The sequence below is a fragment of the Primulina eburnea genome, chromosome 4 (genome assembly GCF_022965805.1).
Source record: "Primulina eburnea isolate SZY01 chromosome 4, ASM2296580v1, whole genome shotgun sequence".
Lineage (NCBI taxonomy): Eukaryota > Viridiplantae > Streptophyta > Magnoliopsida > Lamiales > Gesneriaceae > Primulina > Primulina eburnea.
In genome coordinates this window covers 35,700,729-35,719,959 of record NC_133104.1, presented here as the reverse complement: position 1 = coordinate 35,719,959, position 19,231 = coordinate 35,700,729, and the positions used below count along the sequence as shown (strand labels likewise).

The window sequence follows — 19,231 nt, the reverse complement described above, 5'->3', positions numbered from 1 at the left end:
TTTTTGAATGATTTACCTCATGATTGATACTGAACATTGCAATCATTTTTATTTTAAATTTATTTATACAGTTTTTACTTAAACTGATTGATATAATTAATGCAAATTTTTTTAATATAGTTTATTTTTCAATATAGTTTAGTTTTAATTTGAGTAAAAAAATAAAAAATATATAATACATATATTACATTTGAATTAATATAAAAATTAATTAAATTCGAAATTGAATTAAATGAATTGATATAATCAATGCAGACAATAATTGAAGCGGTTATTTATTGCAGTGCACGTATGTCAATATATATATATATATATATATATATATATATATATATATATATATATATATACATATATTTGGAGATCCGTCATTAATTTTTAATAAAATGTAAAATAAATTTTAAAAATATTTAAAAATGGTAAAAAAAAATCAAAAAATTAATGATACATCAGAAAAAAATATTTAATTTTTAATCATGCGCATTTTTTTTAATTATGCACATTTTTTAATTATATGTGTTTTTTTATTATGTTTAAAATTTAAGTATGTGTAATTTTTAATTAATTTTTTAAATACAAAGTTATTTAATTGAATAAAAATTATATATACATAGAGTATTTTTAACGGTAATGTGGTAGTTTTAGGGGTATAAGAGAGTTGAAACAAATCAAATGCTTGTGCTGGGTGAAAAAAAACTTTCCTAGGGGTCGGTGAAGTCTAGTTCGATAACGCTAAACACTCGATAATAATTGCTAATCACAATGCATATAAATAATATAAATTAAGTAGAATTTCTTATTTTTTTGAGAATATGTCGTGTTGAGTTAAGTCAGATAAAAATAGACATAAAAAATGATCCATAAATGGATTTGACCTAAAGTTTGAGGTCCGACCAAAGATGTTACCCACCCTATAGTAAAATCTTGCAAATAAAACAAAAAACGGCCGGCCGATTGACCAAACTATCTATGGATAGGTGGGTGACAAAGTACGTAGTGCTACTTCAGTTTGCTACGGTAGATCTGGGAGCGTTATTTACATTTCACAAATGGTTAATCACACCCTATCTGCTATTTTTATCTAATTAAATTTGGAGATCCGTCATTAATATTTGGTCATCAGTGCAGTGCTATCGATCTTCCTTTCTGCCTCAAGTTTGTACACATGAAAATTTTATTACACAAAGAAAACATATCTGCAGCTGACAAGGATCCCAGATGAAAGAAACAAAATGTCCGAGCAGTACACATGGAATGTAAATTTACTGTCTAACAACAACGAAGTGATTCAAATGGTTTGCAGCTGAGAGAAGGAGATTCGTACGGTCGAACCACCAAGTGATGTGGCATGCTTGCACACAAGAGCTTCTGTAGCCTGCTCTTCATTTTCAAAAAGGACGAGAACCTGTTTCTTTCCTTTCATTTCAAAGAGTTTCACACTAACTATTGTTCCACAGTCCTCCAAATGGGCCACTATTTCTTCTTCAGTAATATCCTGAGGAATAGTGGAGATGTGGATCATTTTGGTTGGCGAACAACAATACCGGTAGTTTTTAACTGCGTTGCGATTGTAACGGTTGAGGTTAGAACTGGAGTATTCATGGGTATCAGCTCCAGTTGTAATGTTTGAATGCTTGGAAAAATTCACCTCTAAGCGCTTTCCAAACAACATAGCACCCTATATGAAGAGCAAATGTAAGATCGACAGCAGTTGAAATCAGGAAAGCCACACATTTTCAGTATTTCCTACTATTTCCATGCATGAAAACTAAAGGTCGACATAGTTTCGAGCGAGAAATAGTGCATCATTAAGCAATCTAACAATACATTAACTTCAAGAGCAATTTACTGGACCTTCAGAAAATGCACAGCCAATTCAGCCTGAAAGCCATCACTCATTTGGACTAATGCATGATCTGGCTTATTTCGAAGAAGTTTGATTCTGATAATGTTGCCATACAGCGAGAATAAATTAAAAAGCTTGTCCTCGTCAATTGTCTGCACAAAAGAAATTAAAATGATGTATTGAACAAAAGAAGTCCTGATGTTCAAGAGTCCTACTAAAAAATTTGGCAGCAGACGTGCTACACTTTTCTTTTTTAAATTAGATCGGAGCAATGCTGACAGCAGCTTGTAATTGGCACGCAAATCTTTATGTGTGTGTGAAAGAGAGAGAGAGAGAGAGAGAGAGAGAGAGAGAGAGAGAGAGAGAGAGAGAGAGAGAGACTCACATCAGGGTTCAAATTAGATACAAGAACCGTGCACCTATCATTTGTACCACTGATACCTGGAGGCAAACTGCCTCCAAATGCAGCAGCAATGACAGCAGCAGTACCCATCTAAAAATTAGGACAACAAGAGATCCAACACAAACATTTTCAGTGTCTTCTCCAAATATTTCACATGTAATTCTGGAGCCAACCAGAATCATAAATAATAAGATATCAAAGCTTAAACAAGCAAGTACAATAAGCCATCACTCCTTCATGCAAGCACTTGCGAACAGCGGCGAAGTAAATCATTCAGACAGACAAGCACAACATTGCATAAATACATCATGACCATGCTTTATCCGTACCACTTTCCATTTGGTTGGAAAAGATGCTTACATACAGAAAACTCAATGGATTAAAACAGATTATGCAATATCATGAAATTTTTTAAAAGGAACACGAGAATGGTGCTGCTGCAAGGCTCTGATAGGCAATCACATAGCTTCAATTCTAAATTTATCAGCATATAACCCCCACCTGTGGAAATCCAACTGAAAAGGGAAAAAAAAGAGAGAAGTTAGAAACAGTAAGAAACAAAAAAGTGACGGGTTTTTCAGAAGTTAATTAGAAACCTGGAAGGGCATATAGGCCTCCATCTCCATACCCAGGCTGTAGCAAAATGAAACAAAAGTAGAAAATCCATTCACAAAACAGAACCATGGATAAAAAGTAAATAATATAAACAGTAATATGGCAGAAGAATGGCTTTTTCTTGAGTGGACTTGACCTTTTGTTCTGAAGGCAAAGATGGATTTGTGAAATCTCTACATGGAGAAGAGAACACAGTAGCACCTCATCAAATACAGAACAAATCTCGAGGAGAGAAAATGACATTAAGAAAACTCACCAACCTACCGAGAACGATCATTATTATAGTTCACTTGCAACTCTTCAAGGCTAGAACAAAGAAGAGCTAATAAGATACCGATATAGCAACAACACAAGTTGTGGAAGCATACACATCAACAAACGCGTGCACGTAAACCGTATAATGTTTAAAACTCACTTTGAGTACTGAATGTCCAATTGACAGCAACCATCATATATATTTCGTCCCTGTTGATAGTTGCAAGAGACATGCTGACTTCATCTCATATAAATAACAATATAAATATTATACACCCAATATACCTGGAGAGAGTTTCTTGCAGTAATAGCATTCTGGTTTGATTGATATTGAACTAGAGCTTGGAAACCTATATATTATGCAGGTAGGATTATCCAATATCAGTCAGAAACTATAAAATAATAAGCAATCCTGTGCATTAAAAATGCAATTTGTAGAGGCAGCATAATCTCATGATTAATAAAGAAACAACAGACATTCACAAATCACAATCCAGATAAAACTCATTCCATATAAAAGAGTGAGATGAGTGAGAATTCAATCATTATGCTTAAAAGTTTCCTCAAAACCTGGAGATACTAACATAGGAAATTCTTAATGCCTAACAAGATTAGAATTCAGAAAGCGAGAAAAGAGAGAAACTATGAAGATGCTGACCAGCCGACTTCTGAAACGTGACGATCTTCTCGACAAATCCATGAGGAGAAAACACCTGATGCAGCACTTCCACAGTAATAGGATATAGCATGTGATGTATTGTAACTAAGAGAATTCGATTAGGCTGATCATCCAGAAAGAGCCCAACAGCAGACCAGCATAGGACACAATAGACAGAAGAGCCCAACAGCAGACCAGCATCGAGACAGAAGAGATAGAAGAGAAGGAAATGAATAGGATAGAATACAGAAAGAGAGACAGGCAAGGATATAAAAAGATAAATCAAGCATGAAGAAATAAGCAAACTAATAAACAAGTTAAAAGAGAAGTTGCAACTAATTATAGCCTATAGGGTATAACAAAATTCACCCTCCCCGAGAGTAGGTAATTACCACCCTTGTACTTTCAATTGTAATACTTAGCACCCATAAATAATTGAAAACAGAGATGGTAAAAATAAAAGTCAGCACAGACATTTTTTGAGATGCACAGGGCACACAGGAGTTTTATGAAAATGGACACCTTTGTATTGACAGGAACCAAGAAACCAAGAGGCGTGATTTACTGTTTTTGACTCCGAGTCTTTGTTACTGATGGTAGCCGTAGATAGGTGCAGCAATGGGATTGGAGGGTTTGGGCAGAGTAGGGGTTACATGTGGATACTAGGAAAAAATGAATAGATAAGTAAAACCCAAAAAAAGGAAAGAAAAAGTGAAGAAAGAAGAGACAAATATATTTTGGAATATAAATATCTTTTGACTCATCAATCTTCTCTACTTGATAATATCCTAATTCCTAATGATGAAGATTGAAGAATAAATTAGTTATTTCGCAAAAAAAATGTCACTAGTAATTGTGATTCTTAAGAAGGAAAGTATCAGTAATCATATTAAACCTGGCGGGTGTTGCAACTACCCAATAATATTAGTTAATCATATCCCGTAAATTATATAAAAGGTCAACTACGGACATGTTTATGAAATATATGCTAATTAAACAACTTCATAGAAAAAAACAATGCTCTAAGCTAAATGACGATTCCTAGCAAGTAGCACCTACATAATGTTAGTGCATATAATCTCTAATTAATATGACGACGAAAACTTTACAGAGTAACATTAACTCAGACAATTCAAAATAGGTAAAAGAAATATATGTATCCAAGAAGTTGAAGAAAAAATGTCAAAATTTACGAAATAGTCACCTCATCTCCTCGTGGTTGAGAATTCTGATCCATAGTTGTTAGCTCTTGGTGTGATGAGAATTGAATATAAACATTTCTACCCCTACGGACAACAAGAACTCATAGACCAAGTGGATACCAAAACAATAGGAGCGTTTTGAACAAGAAGATGAATTGAATGGAGAGACATAATCAATCTATCGGATACCTTATGCTTGGCTGAACATTTGTGTAGTATTGTATTGAATTTACCGCAGAAGGGATATCTTGCATTTGAAGTAGAGCCTGCCATTTGGGTAAAAACAAAAATATGATGAAATATACTTTCAGCCATGCGCGTATAGCTCCTTTAAAACTTTAAAAAGAAACACACTTGGTTTTTGGCTCGAAGCATCACAAGCTTGGTTATAACGCCAAATGGTTGGAAGATCTGGAGCAAATCATTCTGGGAAAAAATGAAACAAATGAAATGGTAACAGGGACCGAACCTAGAACTATTCTGCAGCTTGTGGTATAAATAGTACATGTAAGTGTGTGAGTGAACGCGCCTGTGACAATTAAACTTCCGAAAAGAAAATCAGTGAACGTAATTTCAGATTCTTATCACGACGACATTAAACAGAGATGAACATTCTGAAAACACATATCACCAGCTAACTATAAAACCCAATAGCGGAATTCACATATTCATAGTTAGATTGAGATACCATACCTCGGAAATCTCATGCCCCACATTGCGGACATGGATGACTTTTGAGGGTTCGGCCATTACAAACTAGCTTGAACCAAAACCAACCTTACCTAATTTAAACTGACATCAAACCGATCAATCAGCACACCCTTCACCTGCAATTCATCAATTCAACAGATTTTTTCAAAATTAAAAATTGATTGCAATCTATACACAATACATTTTAGCAGCTGAAAATCCCATAGCGGTGCAGAATCATTAGTGCCGGAAAAACGACAGCAACGAAGCACCACGGTTTGAAGAGTCGGGAGCTAGGGTTTGCGTTCATTCGACATACAGTAATCTCTCTCTGTCCACGCTGTACTTCAGATAAAGTTTAGTACCGAAACCAAACTACTTGTCTTAATTTATGTTTTTTTAATAGTCACTCTTCACACGATCACTGTCTTAAAAAAGAAAATCAAGTTGTGATCTTCCTTTGGTTGAAGCAAAATAATCTTTCTAGATAAGATAATAATATAGAAAATATATAATATAATATAATTAAAAAGAAATAAAATATTTGTTTTTTTAATAATAAATAAAATATTAATAATATTATTTATTAAGAATAATATTGTAATTTAAATTCAATGATTTGATTTATATAATATAAATAATATGATCAAGTAAACATGGATAAGAATGCACGCACATGATATATTTTGCCTATAGTAGGTCTTCTATGATCCAGGGGCGGAGGCACTCAGTTGTTTTTCCAAAAAAAATTTAAAAATTTTATATGTAATTTTTTTTATAATTTTGGATAAATTTGATATTAGCCCGGGTAGATCAATTTAAAATATTAAAAAAATTTAGAGTTTAAAATTCTAGCATGGGTATAATCGGATTCCTGGCTCCGCTCGTGACTGTATCATTGATCTTTATTCGTCAAATATGTCAATTCGGTCGATACATAAAATAAAATTTAATATTTTTAACATAAAAATAATATTTTCATGAGTTGGGTTGGGTTGGAGATTCTTCTAACAAATTTCATGAGTTAATTTTTTGTGTTATATCTAAATGTTAGGTTTAATTTATTTGCGACGTGATATCCCAAAAAACCACTTCATGGTCATGGACTCGTGTAGTTGTAACCAAGAAATCCATTCAAGTAACAAAAGCACATGCAATGTTGTCTAGGCCTGCTGAATAAATGTGATGAATTGATTCCCAAATGATCATCTTCTTACATTAAGTCGTTTACATGTCATATGATTTTTAGATTGTTAATTCTAAACGCAACCAACTTTTAACTGGAGGTGTAAATTAACGTAACTTCGACAAAATGTATTCAAGGGTCGGATAAATAATGTCTTTTTAATTGAGGTTTCATTAGTTATTCAGCGTTTGTATATCAATTAGAGGTGAGAATACAGAGTAACTCAGAAAAATTAGTGAGTTGATCAAGTTAAGATGGCAGTAGGAGGTATCGAAATCGGGTCCGGAAGCGGGGCGAATTATGAAGCCCGTGTGACGCCTTTTGTGGTCATCGCCTGCTTGGTTGCGGCGACGGGTGGCCTGATTTTCGGTTATGATATAGGCATCTCAGGTTTGTCTCATTTTACGTTACGTATGTTTGTTCAAATATTTTGGCAGAAATGTAAAAATAATCATGTTGATTGTGGGATGAATTTGCTGGAGGAGTTACGTCCATGGATGAGTTCTTGAAAAAGTTTTTCCCTGGAGTGTACGCAAAGCAACACTCTCCAGGGAAGAACAATAATCAGTATTGTAGTTTCGAGAATCACTTGCTTACCTTATTCACTTCTTCGCTGTACTTGGCTGCACTAATTGCTTCCTTCTTCGCCTCCGCGACAACCCGAGCATTTGGCCGCAAGATTTCGATGACCGTTGGAGGTCTAGTCTTCCTGTCTGGGGCCATACTCAATAGTGCTGCTGTCGATGTTAAGATGCTCATCATCGGCCGTATATTGCAAGGTGTCGGCATTGGTTATGCTAACCAGTCCGTACCTGTTTACCTCTCGGAAATGGAGCCTCCAAAACTAAGAGGAGCCCTCAACATTGGCTTCTAGATGGTCACAACGATCGGCATTTTTGCGGCAAATCTTGTTAACTAAGGGACGGCGAAGATGAAGCACAATTGATGGCGGGTTTCTCTTGCTTTGGCTGTTGTTCCTGCTGTGATCATGACGATTGGTGCTCTTTGCTTGCCTGACACTCCTAATTCCCTCATTGAAAGGGGCAAGAAAGAGGAGGCACGATAAATGTTGCAGAAGATTCGCGGCACAACAAATGTAGACCTAGAGTGCAGTGATCTTGTGGAAGCAAGTGAAGCATCAAAGAATGTGGAGCAACCATGGAAGCAAATAACGGAAAGAAAATACATGCCACAATTAATCACTTGCTTCCATTCTTCCAACAGATCACCGGCATCAACATCATCATGTTCTACGCGCCTGTTCTTTTCAAGACACTGGGATTCGGGAATGACGCGGTGCTCATATCTGCAGTTGTGGCAGGCCTGGTAAATGTGTTCGCCACGGTCGTGTAAATATTCACAGTCGACAAGTTCGGGAGAAGGGTCCTGTTCTTGGAAGGTGGAATACAAATGATCATCTGTCAAATCGCCCTTGGATCGCTGATTGACTCGGTTTTCGGGGTTTCAGGTGAAGGGTTTTCAGCAAAGAAATGGGAAACCTGACATTGGCGTTGATATGTGTTTATGTCGCTGGTTTTGCTTGGTCTTGGGGTCCATTGGGGTGGCTTGTTCCTAGCGAGATTTTTCCACTGGAAATCCGATCAGCTGGGCAATCGATCAATGTGTTTATTAACATGTTTTTCACATTTATCATTGGACAAATTTTCTTGACAATGATTTGTCACTTGAAGTTCGGTCTCTTCTACTTCTTTGCTGGATGGGTGATGCTGATGACGATTTTCGTGTATCTGTTCGTGCCGGAGACGAAGAACATGACCATTCGAAGAAATGAATAGAGTTTGGAAGTCTCATTGGTTCTGGAGAAAGTACATCCCAGATGATGCTGTAGGTCTTGAGCATCACTTTCCAAGTACTAGTTATAATAACCAGAATGTATAGATTAAAAAAACAACGTATCTTTTGTACGTTTGAGAAACTCTCTCTTTCGCTTCATTGCTCATCATCTATATCTATAGAACCTATTGTCTCTAAAACTCAACAAGCTCGTCTTTTTGCGCAGCAACCATATGTATATTAAATAGAAGCTTTACCAAAATTATATAAACTTTTAAATATTTAATATGACGAAAAATACTTCATAAATGCCTCCACCTTCCCTTTCAATTTTACCTGCCGAATCATTCATCTTAAACCAGTACATAAAATACATATATTCTGTGGAAATCAGAAACATTTTATCGAATGTGTCTCCATCATCTCTTTTTTGTGTTGGCCCAAGTCATCTATGCCATGATACGACCACCAGCTAAACAGCCGGAGGACTCCGGCATACTACAGACTCTGTCTTGATTCAATACACGGGCCGATATACACCAAGGTCGATACGATAACTCCTGTAGCCCAAGCATACCATCATAGATCTTTGGCCACACAAGTCATGTTCATAGCTCATCCAATCATCAATCAAGCAATCATCAACCTAGCGCTTAATAATAACCAAATATCCAAGCAATAATAATTAAAGTAGGTTCACATGCCAAGAGCCATAGAAATGTTATATTTTAATACAATATAATAATATAAGAAGTAAATTAAATAATAATGAAACGGTTTAAAATTTAAATTTGAATAGAAGAGATGCATTGTGAGAGGTTACATCTTTGTCATGTGAAGGTGTCTTTTGGCCCTTTGTGAATCATGACAACCTTTCATAACTAATATTTTAAATTGCATCTTCTTTGCATAAATAAAGGAACGTTCTTCACAGAAAGAAAGAGATATGCATTCAACTTTGATAAATACTTGAAAACTCTTGCTCTGAAAATTCGAGGGAGTGCAAACTTCGAATTGTGGTGATTATAGGTTTTGTATCCTGGGAGGTTAATTCTTTGTGAACCATTTGCATCTTTTGTGGGAAGAATTAATACCTTTAGGGTACGTTTGGTACGTGTGATGAGATAAGTCAATGATTAATTTTCAGAGTGATTAAAAGATGAGATGTAAGGATTTGTAGTGTTGTCGGATTACTAACATTGTGTTTGGTACGAATTTAAAATGATGGATTAAGTAGGTAAATTTTATTCCCTTGACCAAAATACCCCTACTAACTTGAGACAATTTTGCTTCTTGTTTGGTACAATTTTTTGGAGATGGATAAAAAGTTAAAAATATTTCACGTGCAAATCTGACGTACAAATCTGAGCCGCGGCATTTGCTTCGTCAAACCAGCTTCTCGCCTTTACGTCCGGTGTCGGTGGAACACTCTCTTCCCCAAAATTCATTTAGTCACTGTGGGTTCGGCGAAATATATGGACTGAGAAGGTGACTTTGTTGCAGACGAAGTGGTAAACTTTGCTGTGCATACATAAATTTCATTTTTATTCCCCCAATTACAGTTTTCATTTTATTGACGATTAATTTTTTCTTGTTTCACGAATTCTTTGTTGTGCGTCGTTTTCTTTAGGTTCCTTCACTGGGGATTCGAATGATTTCCACGTCTTGACCGGTTTTCAAAATAGCGTCCGTGAAGATTACCAGCAACTTTGTTAACCTAAGTGAACAAAGACATGGTGATGTGTTGTAAATTGTAGTCTTCCAATTTCTCAATTTTAATTAAATCTTTTAGATTTGCGGATTTGATGTTCATACCTGCTTGTAGTTGTTTTTTTTTTTTGGTGTATTATCTTCGGTTACGACGATATTGAGCAGACCCACGGATAGGTCAGATTCCACTAAAATACCTTGCCCATGTTTATCCTCAATGTAAAGTGAAATGTACTAGTGTCCTTCTTTGGCTACTTATGTCTGTTTGTTATTATGTAAAGAATATCTTCAATGTGTATCCTTTTTTTTAACTGGTCGGTGGTTGAACTCATTTAGTTGCACTTACATATATTATTAACTCTTCGCGGGTTTGTGACGAACCATCTTTGCATGCAGCCTAAAACATACGTTGTTTTTATTGGAAGAAAAGCTGGTGTATACGACAAGTGGTGTGAAGCAAACTCCGAAGTTTACAGATTCCCTGGGGCTTGTTTCAAAGGCTATGAGACCAGGAAAGAGGCCGAGGAAGCATTTCAGAGTTATTTGGAAACAACGTCTGATGAAACTTCTTCCTCGCACCGTAATGTGTCCTCATCAAGTCCGAAAGCTACTGCTGACAGTGACCGTAAGCCTTGTAAGAAACGTTGTGATGTATTGCAAGCTATATCCGATATATCTCGTGAAAATCGCACTCTAGCGAAAAAAAGTCATTATCAACGAAATTAACAAACATATTTTTGACGACAAATACAAGATTGATGGCGAACAAAATGCAATTTACCTTCCAAAAATAAAGCATTAAACCTTAGTAGTGGCACACCGACGACCGAGCAGAGAAACGGAGTTTTACCTTCAACAAGTGTAAGATCAAATCTTGGTTGAACACCGATGACCGAATCGCATAGTTTCTACGATATTTCTTGTCGGTTACTTTTTGTTTGGCGTCGGCTGTCTTGGATAAAGGAGAGGTGGTGAGATTTATTGGTAGGGCAAAGGTTAATAAGGTCATTTTTTTGCTCTATCATTTCAACTTTACAAATTAGGATTAATAATACTTGGCCCATTCCGGGATGGATTTTCCCATTGCTACAGCGGTGTTGTCACGGGCCCCATGTTATGAAGGCTGCTCCCAAAAACCAGACAAACACGTGATTACACCACAATCTACCTCCAATCATTCATACCAAACAGGCCCTTAAAGATAGCATCAGATTTGATGTGCCTAATATATATACAAATTTCATTGCCTACTTTATTTTTCATAAATATTTATACAACAATTTTAAAGGTATTAATTACAATTAAATCTGTTCCGATGAAAGTGCAACTCAATGATGGAGAAAAATTGGAAAAGTTGAATGGCCTGAATTACAAGCGTTGGAGTTTTAAGATGGAATGCCTTTTAACCATTGCAAAGGTATTCTATGTATTGACTGATCCATACCCGGGGGAACCATCTGAATCAAATGAGGATTCTGCAGAGAAAGTAAAGAAATGGAAAGCCGATGATTTTATGTGTCGATTTACGATATTGCAGTCACTCAACAATACACTGTTCAATGTGTTTCACATCCACAAGACTGACGTGGAACTGTGGAACGCAATCAAACGCAGGTATGTCAATGAATATGCTGGTAATAAATCATTTCTGGTTAACAAGTACATTGAATTCAAGATGGTGGATACACGTAATGTTATAGATCAAGTGAATGAATTAAACAATATAGCCACCGAGTGTGCCGATGCGGGTGAACCCATTTCTGAAACGTTTCAAGTTTCCACCATCATCGGTAAACTTCCGCCTTCATGGAAGGATTACCAAAAGAAATTAAAGCATAAGAAAAATTCAATTTCTTTGGATGAACTTCTTCAAGGGATCCAAATTGAGACCGAAAGTCTCAAAAGAGATGGTACATTTTCTTTAAAAAATGATGGTGTGAATCAAGTAGAAAACCTTCCTGAAAGTTCCAAGAGAAATCAAGGAAAGATCAATAAGAAGAAATTTTTAAATTTCAATAGAAATAGAATTGGGAAAAAGATTAATATTTTTCCCAATTCCACCACCGCCTGAAGTACTAACCACATTTTCTTGAGAACTCTTCTCGATACTCGTACACTATTTCTTGATGCTCCTTTTACCTCCACATTTAAAGCAGTAAACACTTTTCTGCTTATTTCTCGAATTTGATCTATCTTGTCTTTGGCTCCAACTGGAGTCACGCTCCATAAATCTTTCTCTTATCATCGGTAAAGCCTCTGTATGCATCGAAGTTACCAACATATCTTCCATATTCTTGCACCGGCTTTCTTCTCCGAGAAACTCAGTTAAGACATCATTGAATTTTAGAGAGCCCATAAGAATATTGTTGGTTAAGTTGATAATATGAATCTGGTAGACTTTGAAGTAGAAGTTCTGCACGTTCATTTTCCTTTATTTTATGCTTTATAAGTGAGTTGTGCAAATAGAATATTTAGTGAGTTGATATGATAGGTTATCAATTAGGATTCCGCCATCCAAAGAGTATAAAGACTTCTCTGTAAGAAATCTTGTTGTGTAGTGACCCGACCTCGTATATCTTTGTCAGAGTATCACAAATAACTTTTGTTATCTCAGAGATACTTGATAGTACTTCGTCTGCTATAGTCAAATGTAAATTGGCAACATCATTATCATTCATCTCATTGCACTTTCCATCATCCGTATTTTCCACCGGTCTATCTCCAATAACCGCCAAGAAATTCTCCTTTCTTAAAACTGCCTGTATCTTTATTTTCCACAACATAAAATTGCTTCAATTGAACTTTGTTATCTCGTACATGCCTGTCATTATGTCACAAAAATTTAGTAGACTGGAAATAATTATCTCACCTTAAAAAAAAATTCTGATGTGGAAGATCAGTCTAGGCTGCAATCATAGAGCATACTCAGAATTTTAAAAAATTTTAAACCAAAGCTCGTTGGTCTCACGTGCGGCAACCTGAGATAATAATATAAAAATAAATTATAAAACTGGATGAACGATATTTACATGAAAACCCCCTAAAAACTATAGGGTAAAAACCATGAATAAGATGAAAAGAATTTACTATAATATTTATGTTGTACAATCAGTTATTGAATTTTCAAAAAGAACACACACTCTCTTAATACAAAAAACAAAAAAAAAACAAATACCTTACAAATATTATAGAATTAAGCATCCAAATGCTATAAGAGGAGAGAAAGAACTCGATGAAAGATATTTGGAATGAGGGGAGAGATCTGCCCACCTCCATCCATAAACATTTATTGCCGACGGGTTTTAGATCCCAAAACTATGACAGGGCAGCCTTTAATCGGTTTCTGTCAAGGTTATGGATCAAATCTGTTGACCCAATTAATCGGAGCATTGACCATCGGCACGGTCCGGGTCTAGGTCCAACCCGGTCCCTAGCAAGGTCTAGTTGGAAATATGTATACGTCTAGTTAGAGGTGGTTCGTACTGAAATTTTGGATGCATATATCGTACCCAAAATACCGGTATGAGAAAAATGATACTATTACCATACCGACTTTTCGGAACAGAAAATTCGATATGCTAAAGTTTCGGTACAATATCGGTAAAATATTGTCATACCGAAAGTATATAAAAAAATTCATTCTCTTGTAATTCCAAGGCAATGATCACCATTACTAAACAAATCTCTCAAGATAGTCAAACAGACCAGGAAAGATATATACAAAACAAATCAGGACAATAAACACCAACCACAACATGTGTCTGGAGATCCAACACATCAATGAACACTAATAAACTTCAACCACAACATATGCGACTTGTTCATCCACTATCTTTGCAACAATGTCTGAGGTCCTGTGATTTCCGAAACACGTCAGCTCTTTAACAAGTCGAAGCCCATCATACTATTCTCTAGCTAGTTGTAAGGTAATGCGATAAAGATACGACTTCTCAACAGTTTAAATTCTCAAATGAGTCCAGTTGATTCACTGAACCTTGATTTGGATTATTCCAATATGATGAGTCCAAACAAAAGTTAAATTCTTTATTTTAGTACACTATTGCTATATATTGTTTTATACCAAAAAAAATACTTATATTTTTTAAAAATTTAACTTTATTATTTAAAAATATTATATAATTTTTAATTTATATATATTATTTCGATATATACCAATAATTTCAAATTCCATATCATTGCTGTATCAGATATTTTGATATCGGTATCATACTGTACCGAAAATTTCGGCATACAAAAAATTTCGATAAATTTGATATTTTTCGATACAATAACTTCGATATATTATATCGAAAATTCGATATTTTTTACCGCCTTAATCGATTATTTATATTTATTCTTGGTTGGAGGTTTAGTACAGTAGTTACGTTTCTGAGTTAGGAAAATTGAAAAGGAGAACATATAAAAATTCACGGGAAATGAGATGAGCCCCAACCCAACCGGCCGGTAGGGCAAAAGGGAACAGAGCCTTCTCAATCCAATGATACCACTCTAGGGTTCCCAAAATTTCTCAATAAAGAAGTCTAAATCAGGTTTGGGCTCCTTATACACCCGAATTCTTTGCATATTTTCTGGAAAAACACTATGTTTTGGTCTTAATAATACTTGATGCGCTCGCGCACCCACCCTATCAAACACACGCCTTACGATTCATTTATTATTCAATTCTTTGTTTTTGTGTGTCTTGTGACTCGAATTTTTCTATTTTATTTTATGTTGCGTGATAATGTTTTACAGGATCCTGTTCTGCGTTTAAGACTTGAATTTGAAGTCAGGAATTGATTAGTTGTTTGAAGATCGATCCAATGGAAGAGCGGAAACCACGTAAATCCAGGAGGGATGCTTTTGAAAAGGAAGAAACGAAGAAAAATAATCGTGAGAGAAAAGATCGAAGTTCTGAGAAAGACAGGAATAGGGGCCGGCATGAGAAAGAAAAGAGTGATTTAAGTAAGTACAGGGACAGAGAAACTCACAAGGATAAGCATGGTGAGAAGGACCATGAGAGGATGAAGAGGAGTCGTAACGATGACAGAGCTCGAGGCAAGTCCAGAGGCAGAGAAAAGGATGCTGAAGAGTTGGAGTTAGACAGAGAGAGGGAGAAAGTTAGGGATAGGGATAGGGATAGAGATAGGACAAGAGAAAGGGGAAGAGAAAGTGAGAAGCAGAGGGAGAGAAGGGGGAGGGAGAAGAAAAGGGAGAGGGACAAATACAATGAAAAGGATAAAAACTATGAAATTTCTAGGTTGTACAGCAGTAGTGATGATGATAGGGACCATGGAAAACGGCGCAGGAAAGAGGAAGATTACAAAAAGAGAGATGATGAAGTGAGTAACAAGCAGAACCAGCATAGGGATGACAGTCAAGACAATGGCCAACGGAAAGAAAGCCATGAAGAGTCAGTAATCACTAAAGGAAACTCTCGGGAAGAAGATCTTGCTGAAGAACAGAAGAGACTGGATGAAGAGATGGAGAAACGGAGAAGGAGAGTACAGGAATGGCAGGAGTTAAGAAGAAAGGAGGAACTTGAGGTGCAAAAACTTGAAGGATCAGTCAATACAGATGAACCCTTGTCTGGAAAAACATGGACCCTTGAAGGGGAATCTGATGACGAAGAAGCAGCCCCTGAGGAAAAATCAGCAATTGATGAGGATGAAACTGTCAAGCATGTTATGGAGGATTCCAATGAGATGTCCACTGATAATGAGAATGTGTCCATACCTGCATTGCTGAGTGATAATGATCATGCTGCCGAGGATGATGAAATTGATCCATTAGATGCTTTTATGAACTCTACGGTGTTACCAGAAGTTGAGAGGCTACACAATGCAGGGGAGTATTCCAACAACTTGGGTCCTGATGTGGCTCAAACAACTGAAAAACAAAACTCTGTTCAATCTAAAAAAGGTATGACTAAGACTATGGGAAGAATAATTCCTGGAGAAGATTCTGATTCGGATTATGGAGATCTCAAATATGACGAAGATCCTCAAGAAGATGAAGATGATGAAGAATTCATGAAACGGGTGAAGAAGACTAAAGTTGAGAAGCTTTCTATAGTTGACCATTCAAAAATTGATTATCCTCCCTTTCGGAAGAATTTTTATATTGAAGTGAAGGAAATTAACAGGATGACTTCCGAAGAGGTCGCAGCATATAGGAAAGAACTAGAACTGAGGATACATGGGAAGGATGTCCCAAAACCCGTTAAGAATTGGCATCAGACAGGGTTATCAAATAAAATACTGGATACCATTAAGAAACTGAATTATGAAAAGCCAATGCCTATTCAAGCTCAGGCCTTGCCTATTATAATGAGTGGGCGAGATTGCATTGGTATTGCTAAAACAGGCTCTGGCAAAACGCTAGCATTTGTTCTGCCAATGTTGAGACATATCAAGGACCAATCTCCATTGATGCCTGGAGATGGGCCAATTGGGCTCATTATGGCTCCCACAAGAGAGCTTGTACAACAAATCCACAGTGATATCAAGAAGTTTGCAAAGGTGATGGTTCTCAGCTGCGTGCCTGTATATGGAGGTTCTGGGGTAGCCCAGCAAATTAGTGACTTGAAACGAGGCGCTGAGATCGTTGTTTGTACTCCTGGTAGAATGATCGACATTCTATGCACCAGTGGTGGTAAGATTACAAATTTGCGCCGTGTCACTTACCTGGTCATGGATGAAGCTGACCGAATGTTTGATATGGGTTTTGAACCTCAGATTACAAGAATTGTCCAAAATACACCACCAGATCGTCAAACCGTGCTTTTTTCTGCCACTTTCCCGCGTCAGGTTGAAATTTTGGCACGCAAAGTGTTGAATAAACCTGTCGAACTACAGGTAGGTGGGAGAAGTGTTGTCAACAAGGATATAACCCAACTTGTTGAGGTGAGACCTGAAAGTGAAAGGTTCCTTAGGCTGCTAGAATTACTTGGAGAATGGTACGAGAAAGGAAAGATATTAATATTTGTCCATACACAAGACAAATGTGATGCTTTGTTTAAGGATTTGATTAGATCTGGGTATCCGTGTCTCTCACTTCATGGGGCAAAGGATCAGACAGATCGTGAATCCACTATTGGTGATTTTAAAAGTAACGTGTGCAATGTATTGGTTGCTACAAGTATTGCTGCTAGAGGTTTAGATGTGAAGGAGCTTGAACTAGTTATTAACTTTGATGTTCCTAATCATTACGAAGACTATGTTCATCGTGTTGGTAGAACAGGACGGGCTGGTAGAAGAGGTTGTGCTATAACATTTATATCTGAGGAAGACGCAAGATATGCACCGGATCTCGTAAAAGCCCTTGAATTATCTGAACAAAGTGTTCCTGATGATCTTAAAGTGCTTGCGAATGGGTTTATGGCAAAGATTAATCAGGGGCTTGAGCGAGCCCATGGAACTGGTTATGGTGGCAGCGGTTTTAAGTTCAATGAAGAGGAGGATGAAGTGAGGAAAGCTGCGAAGAAAGCACAGGCAAAAGAATATGGATTTGAGGAAGATAAATCAGATTCAGAAGATGAAGATGGAGGAGTAAGAAAAGCAGGTGGCGACATTTCTCACCAAACTGTCCTTGCCCAGGCTGCTGCTTTTGCCGCTGCTACCAAAGCTAATGCTGCTCCATCCCCAACACCTATCTCAGCGCCTCAGCTCACTTCAAATGGTGGGTTGCCTGGTGTTCTTGGTTTGGCTATTCCTGGCGTATCAGCAGTGGTCCAGGGGACTGGACTGCCTGTTACCAGCAATGATGCGGCAGCTAGGGCAGCTGCTCTGGCAGCTGCCATGAACTTACAGCATAACCTTGCGAAGATTCAGGCTGATGCCATGCCTGAACACTATGAAGCAGAGTTGGAGATAAATGATTTTCCTCAAAATGCTCGATGGAAGGTGACACACAAGGAAACTCTGGGCCCAATCTCTGAATGGACCGGGGCTGCTATTACCACGAGAGGGCAATTCTTTCCTCCAGGCAAGGTTGCTGGACCAGGGGATAGAAAACTCTACTTGTTCATTGAAGGCCCTACTGAACAATCTGTCAAGAGGGCAAAAGCAGAACTCAAGCGTGCTTTGGAGGATATCACGTCTCATGGATTATCGCTTCCAGGAGCAGCACAACCGGGCCGATATTCTGTTGTCTAAGAGCAAGTTTTGCTGGCCCAGATGCTGACAGATTTCTTTTTTCCATTGGGATTTTTTAATTGAGACTTATTGGTGTCATTAGTTGCCCATTTGTACTTTAGCTCCAATTACAGAAATTTAGATTATTTGTTGTAAGAATTCCTTATTTTCTTGTATTTTGGCAATCTTTTTCTTCCCTTTTCTGAATTTTAAAACTCTGCTGTTGTTTCTTATGCAATGAATTTTCTGGGATCTATAATTTGACTGCTGACTCTAATCAATCTGTTTTCTGGTAAGAAACTTGGATATTTTTTTGATTTCTTTCTTGGAAATGGAACCTTATTGGAGGTCTGCGGTTAAGTTTATTTTCCTTGGTCTTGTTTGCATTTACTTTGCTGGCTTACTACTATGTATGTACTCCGGATGGTCAGTAATCGCTGGTGCCACAGGTAAATTATCTTCCAGCTTGATTGGTTTAGCGTTGGAAATATTATTCATATCGATTTAAGAATATGATATTGCAGACATACGGAGTCCTAGATATTACAGTTTTTTTCTGATTCACTGTTTAAATTGGTAAATACCATTCAAAGAAGTTCGAACCGCCAAAAGCAGTTGTAGATGAAGCATGCGAATGAATTGCAAACCTGTGAAATACTTAAATTGTTGAAAATGAATTTAATAAGACCAGTCTGGCATAAAACATTTATTTGGCTAGAGACCTCAATACAGTTTCT

At 36.8% G+C, this 19,231-nt stretch overlaps 3 protein-coding genes and 1 pseudogene across 5 annotated transcripts; 3 read left to right on the top strand and 1 right to left on the bottom strand.

Moving 5' to 3' along the window:
* Nucleotides 1-1,143: 1,143 nt before the first annotated feature.
* Nucleotides 1,144-6,063, bottom strand: LOC140831012 (polypyrimidine tract-binding protein homolog 3-like). 3 transcript variants are annotated; one of them, XM_073194679.1, is made up of 15 exons: nucleotides 5,917-6,063; nucleotides 5,673-5,806; nucleotides 5,334-5,405; nucleotides 5,169-5,245; nucleotides 4,982-5,063; nucleotides 3,778-3,901; nucleotides 3,405-3,469; nucleotides 3,280-3,329; nucleotides 3,129-3,170; nucleotides 3,001-3,037; nucleotides 2,846-2,882; nucleotides 2,751-2,764; nucleotides 2,232-2,339; nucleotides 1,855-1,998; nucleotides 1,144-1,678 (listed from the first exon to the last, which is right to left on the bottom strand). In XM_073194679.1, the coding sequence occupies exons 2-15, from the start codon at nucleotides 5,727-5,729 to the stop codon at nucleotides 1,289-1,291; spliced, it is 1,299 nt and encodes a 432-aa protein (XP_073050780.1). In that variant the 5' UTR covers nucleotides 5,730-5,806; nucleotides 5,917-6,063; the 3' UTR covers nucleotides 1,144-1,288. The 3 variants fall into 3 exon arrangements, with proteins under 3 accessions (XP_073050780.1, XP_073050779.1, XP_073050778.1); XM_073194678.1 differs by having other exon boundaries at nucleotides 5,872-6,060; XM_073194677.1 differs by having other exon boundaries at nucleotides 5,673-5,771; nucleotides 5,872-6,059.
* A 949-nt stretch (nucleotides 6,064-7,012) lies between these two features.
* LOC140830244 (sugar transport protein 10-like) lies at nucleotides 7,013-8,754 on the top strand (annotated as a pseudogene).
* A 2,920-nt stretch (nucleotides 8,755-11,674) lies between these two features.
* LOC140830243 (uncharacterized) lies at nucleotides 11,675-12,430 on the top strand. Its single transcript, XM_073193525.1, has one exon. The coding sequence runs from the start codon at nucleotides 11,675-11,677 to the stop codon at nucleotides 12,428-12,430; it is 756 nt and encodes a 251-aa protein (XP_073049626.1).
* A 2,292-nt stretch (nucleotides 12,431-14,722) lies between these two features.
* Nucleotides 14,723-18,753, top strand: LOC140831010 (DEAD-box ATP-dependent RNA helicase 45-like). Its single transcript, XM_073194676.1, has 2 exons — nucleotides 14,723-14,909; nucleotides 15,115-18,753. Exon 2 carries the CDS (start codon nucleotides 15,183-15,185, stop codon nucleotides 18,513-18,515), a length of 3,333 nt encoding a protein of 1,110 aa, XP_073050777.1. The 5' UTR covers nucleotides 14,723-14,909; nucleotides 15,115-15,182; the 3' UTR covers nucleotides 18,516-18,753.
* The last annotated feature ends 478 nt before the right edge of the window (nucleotides 18,754-19,231 follow it).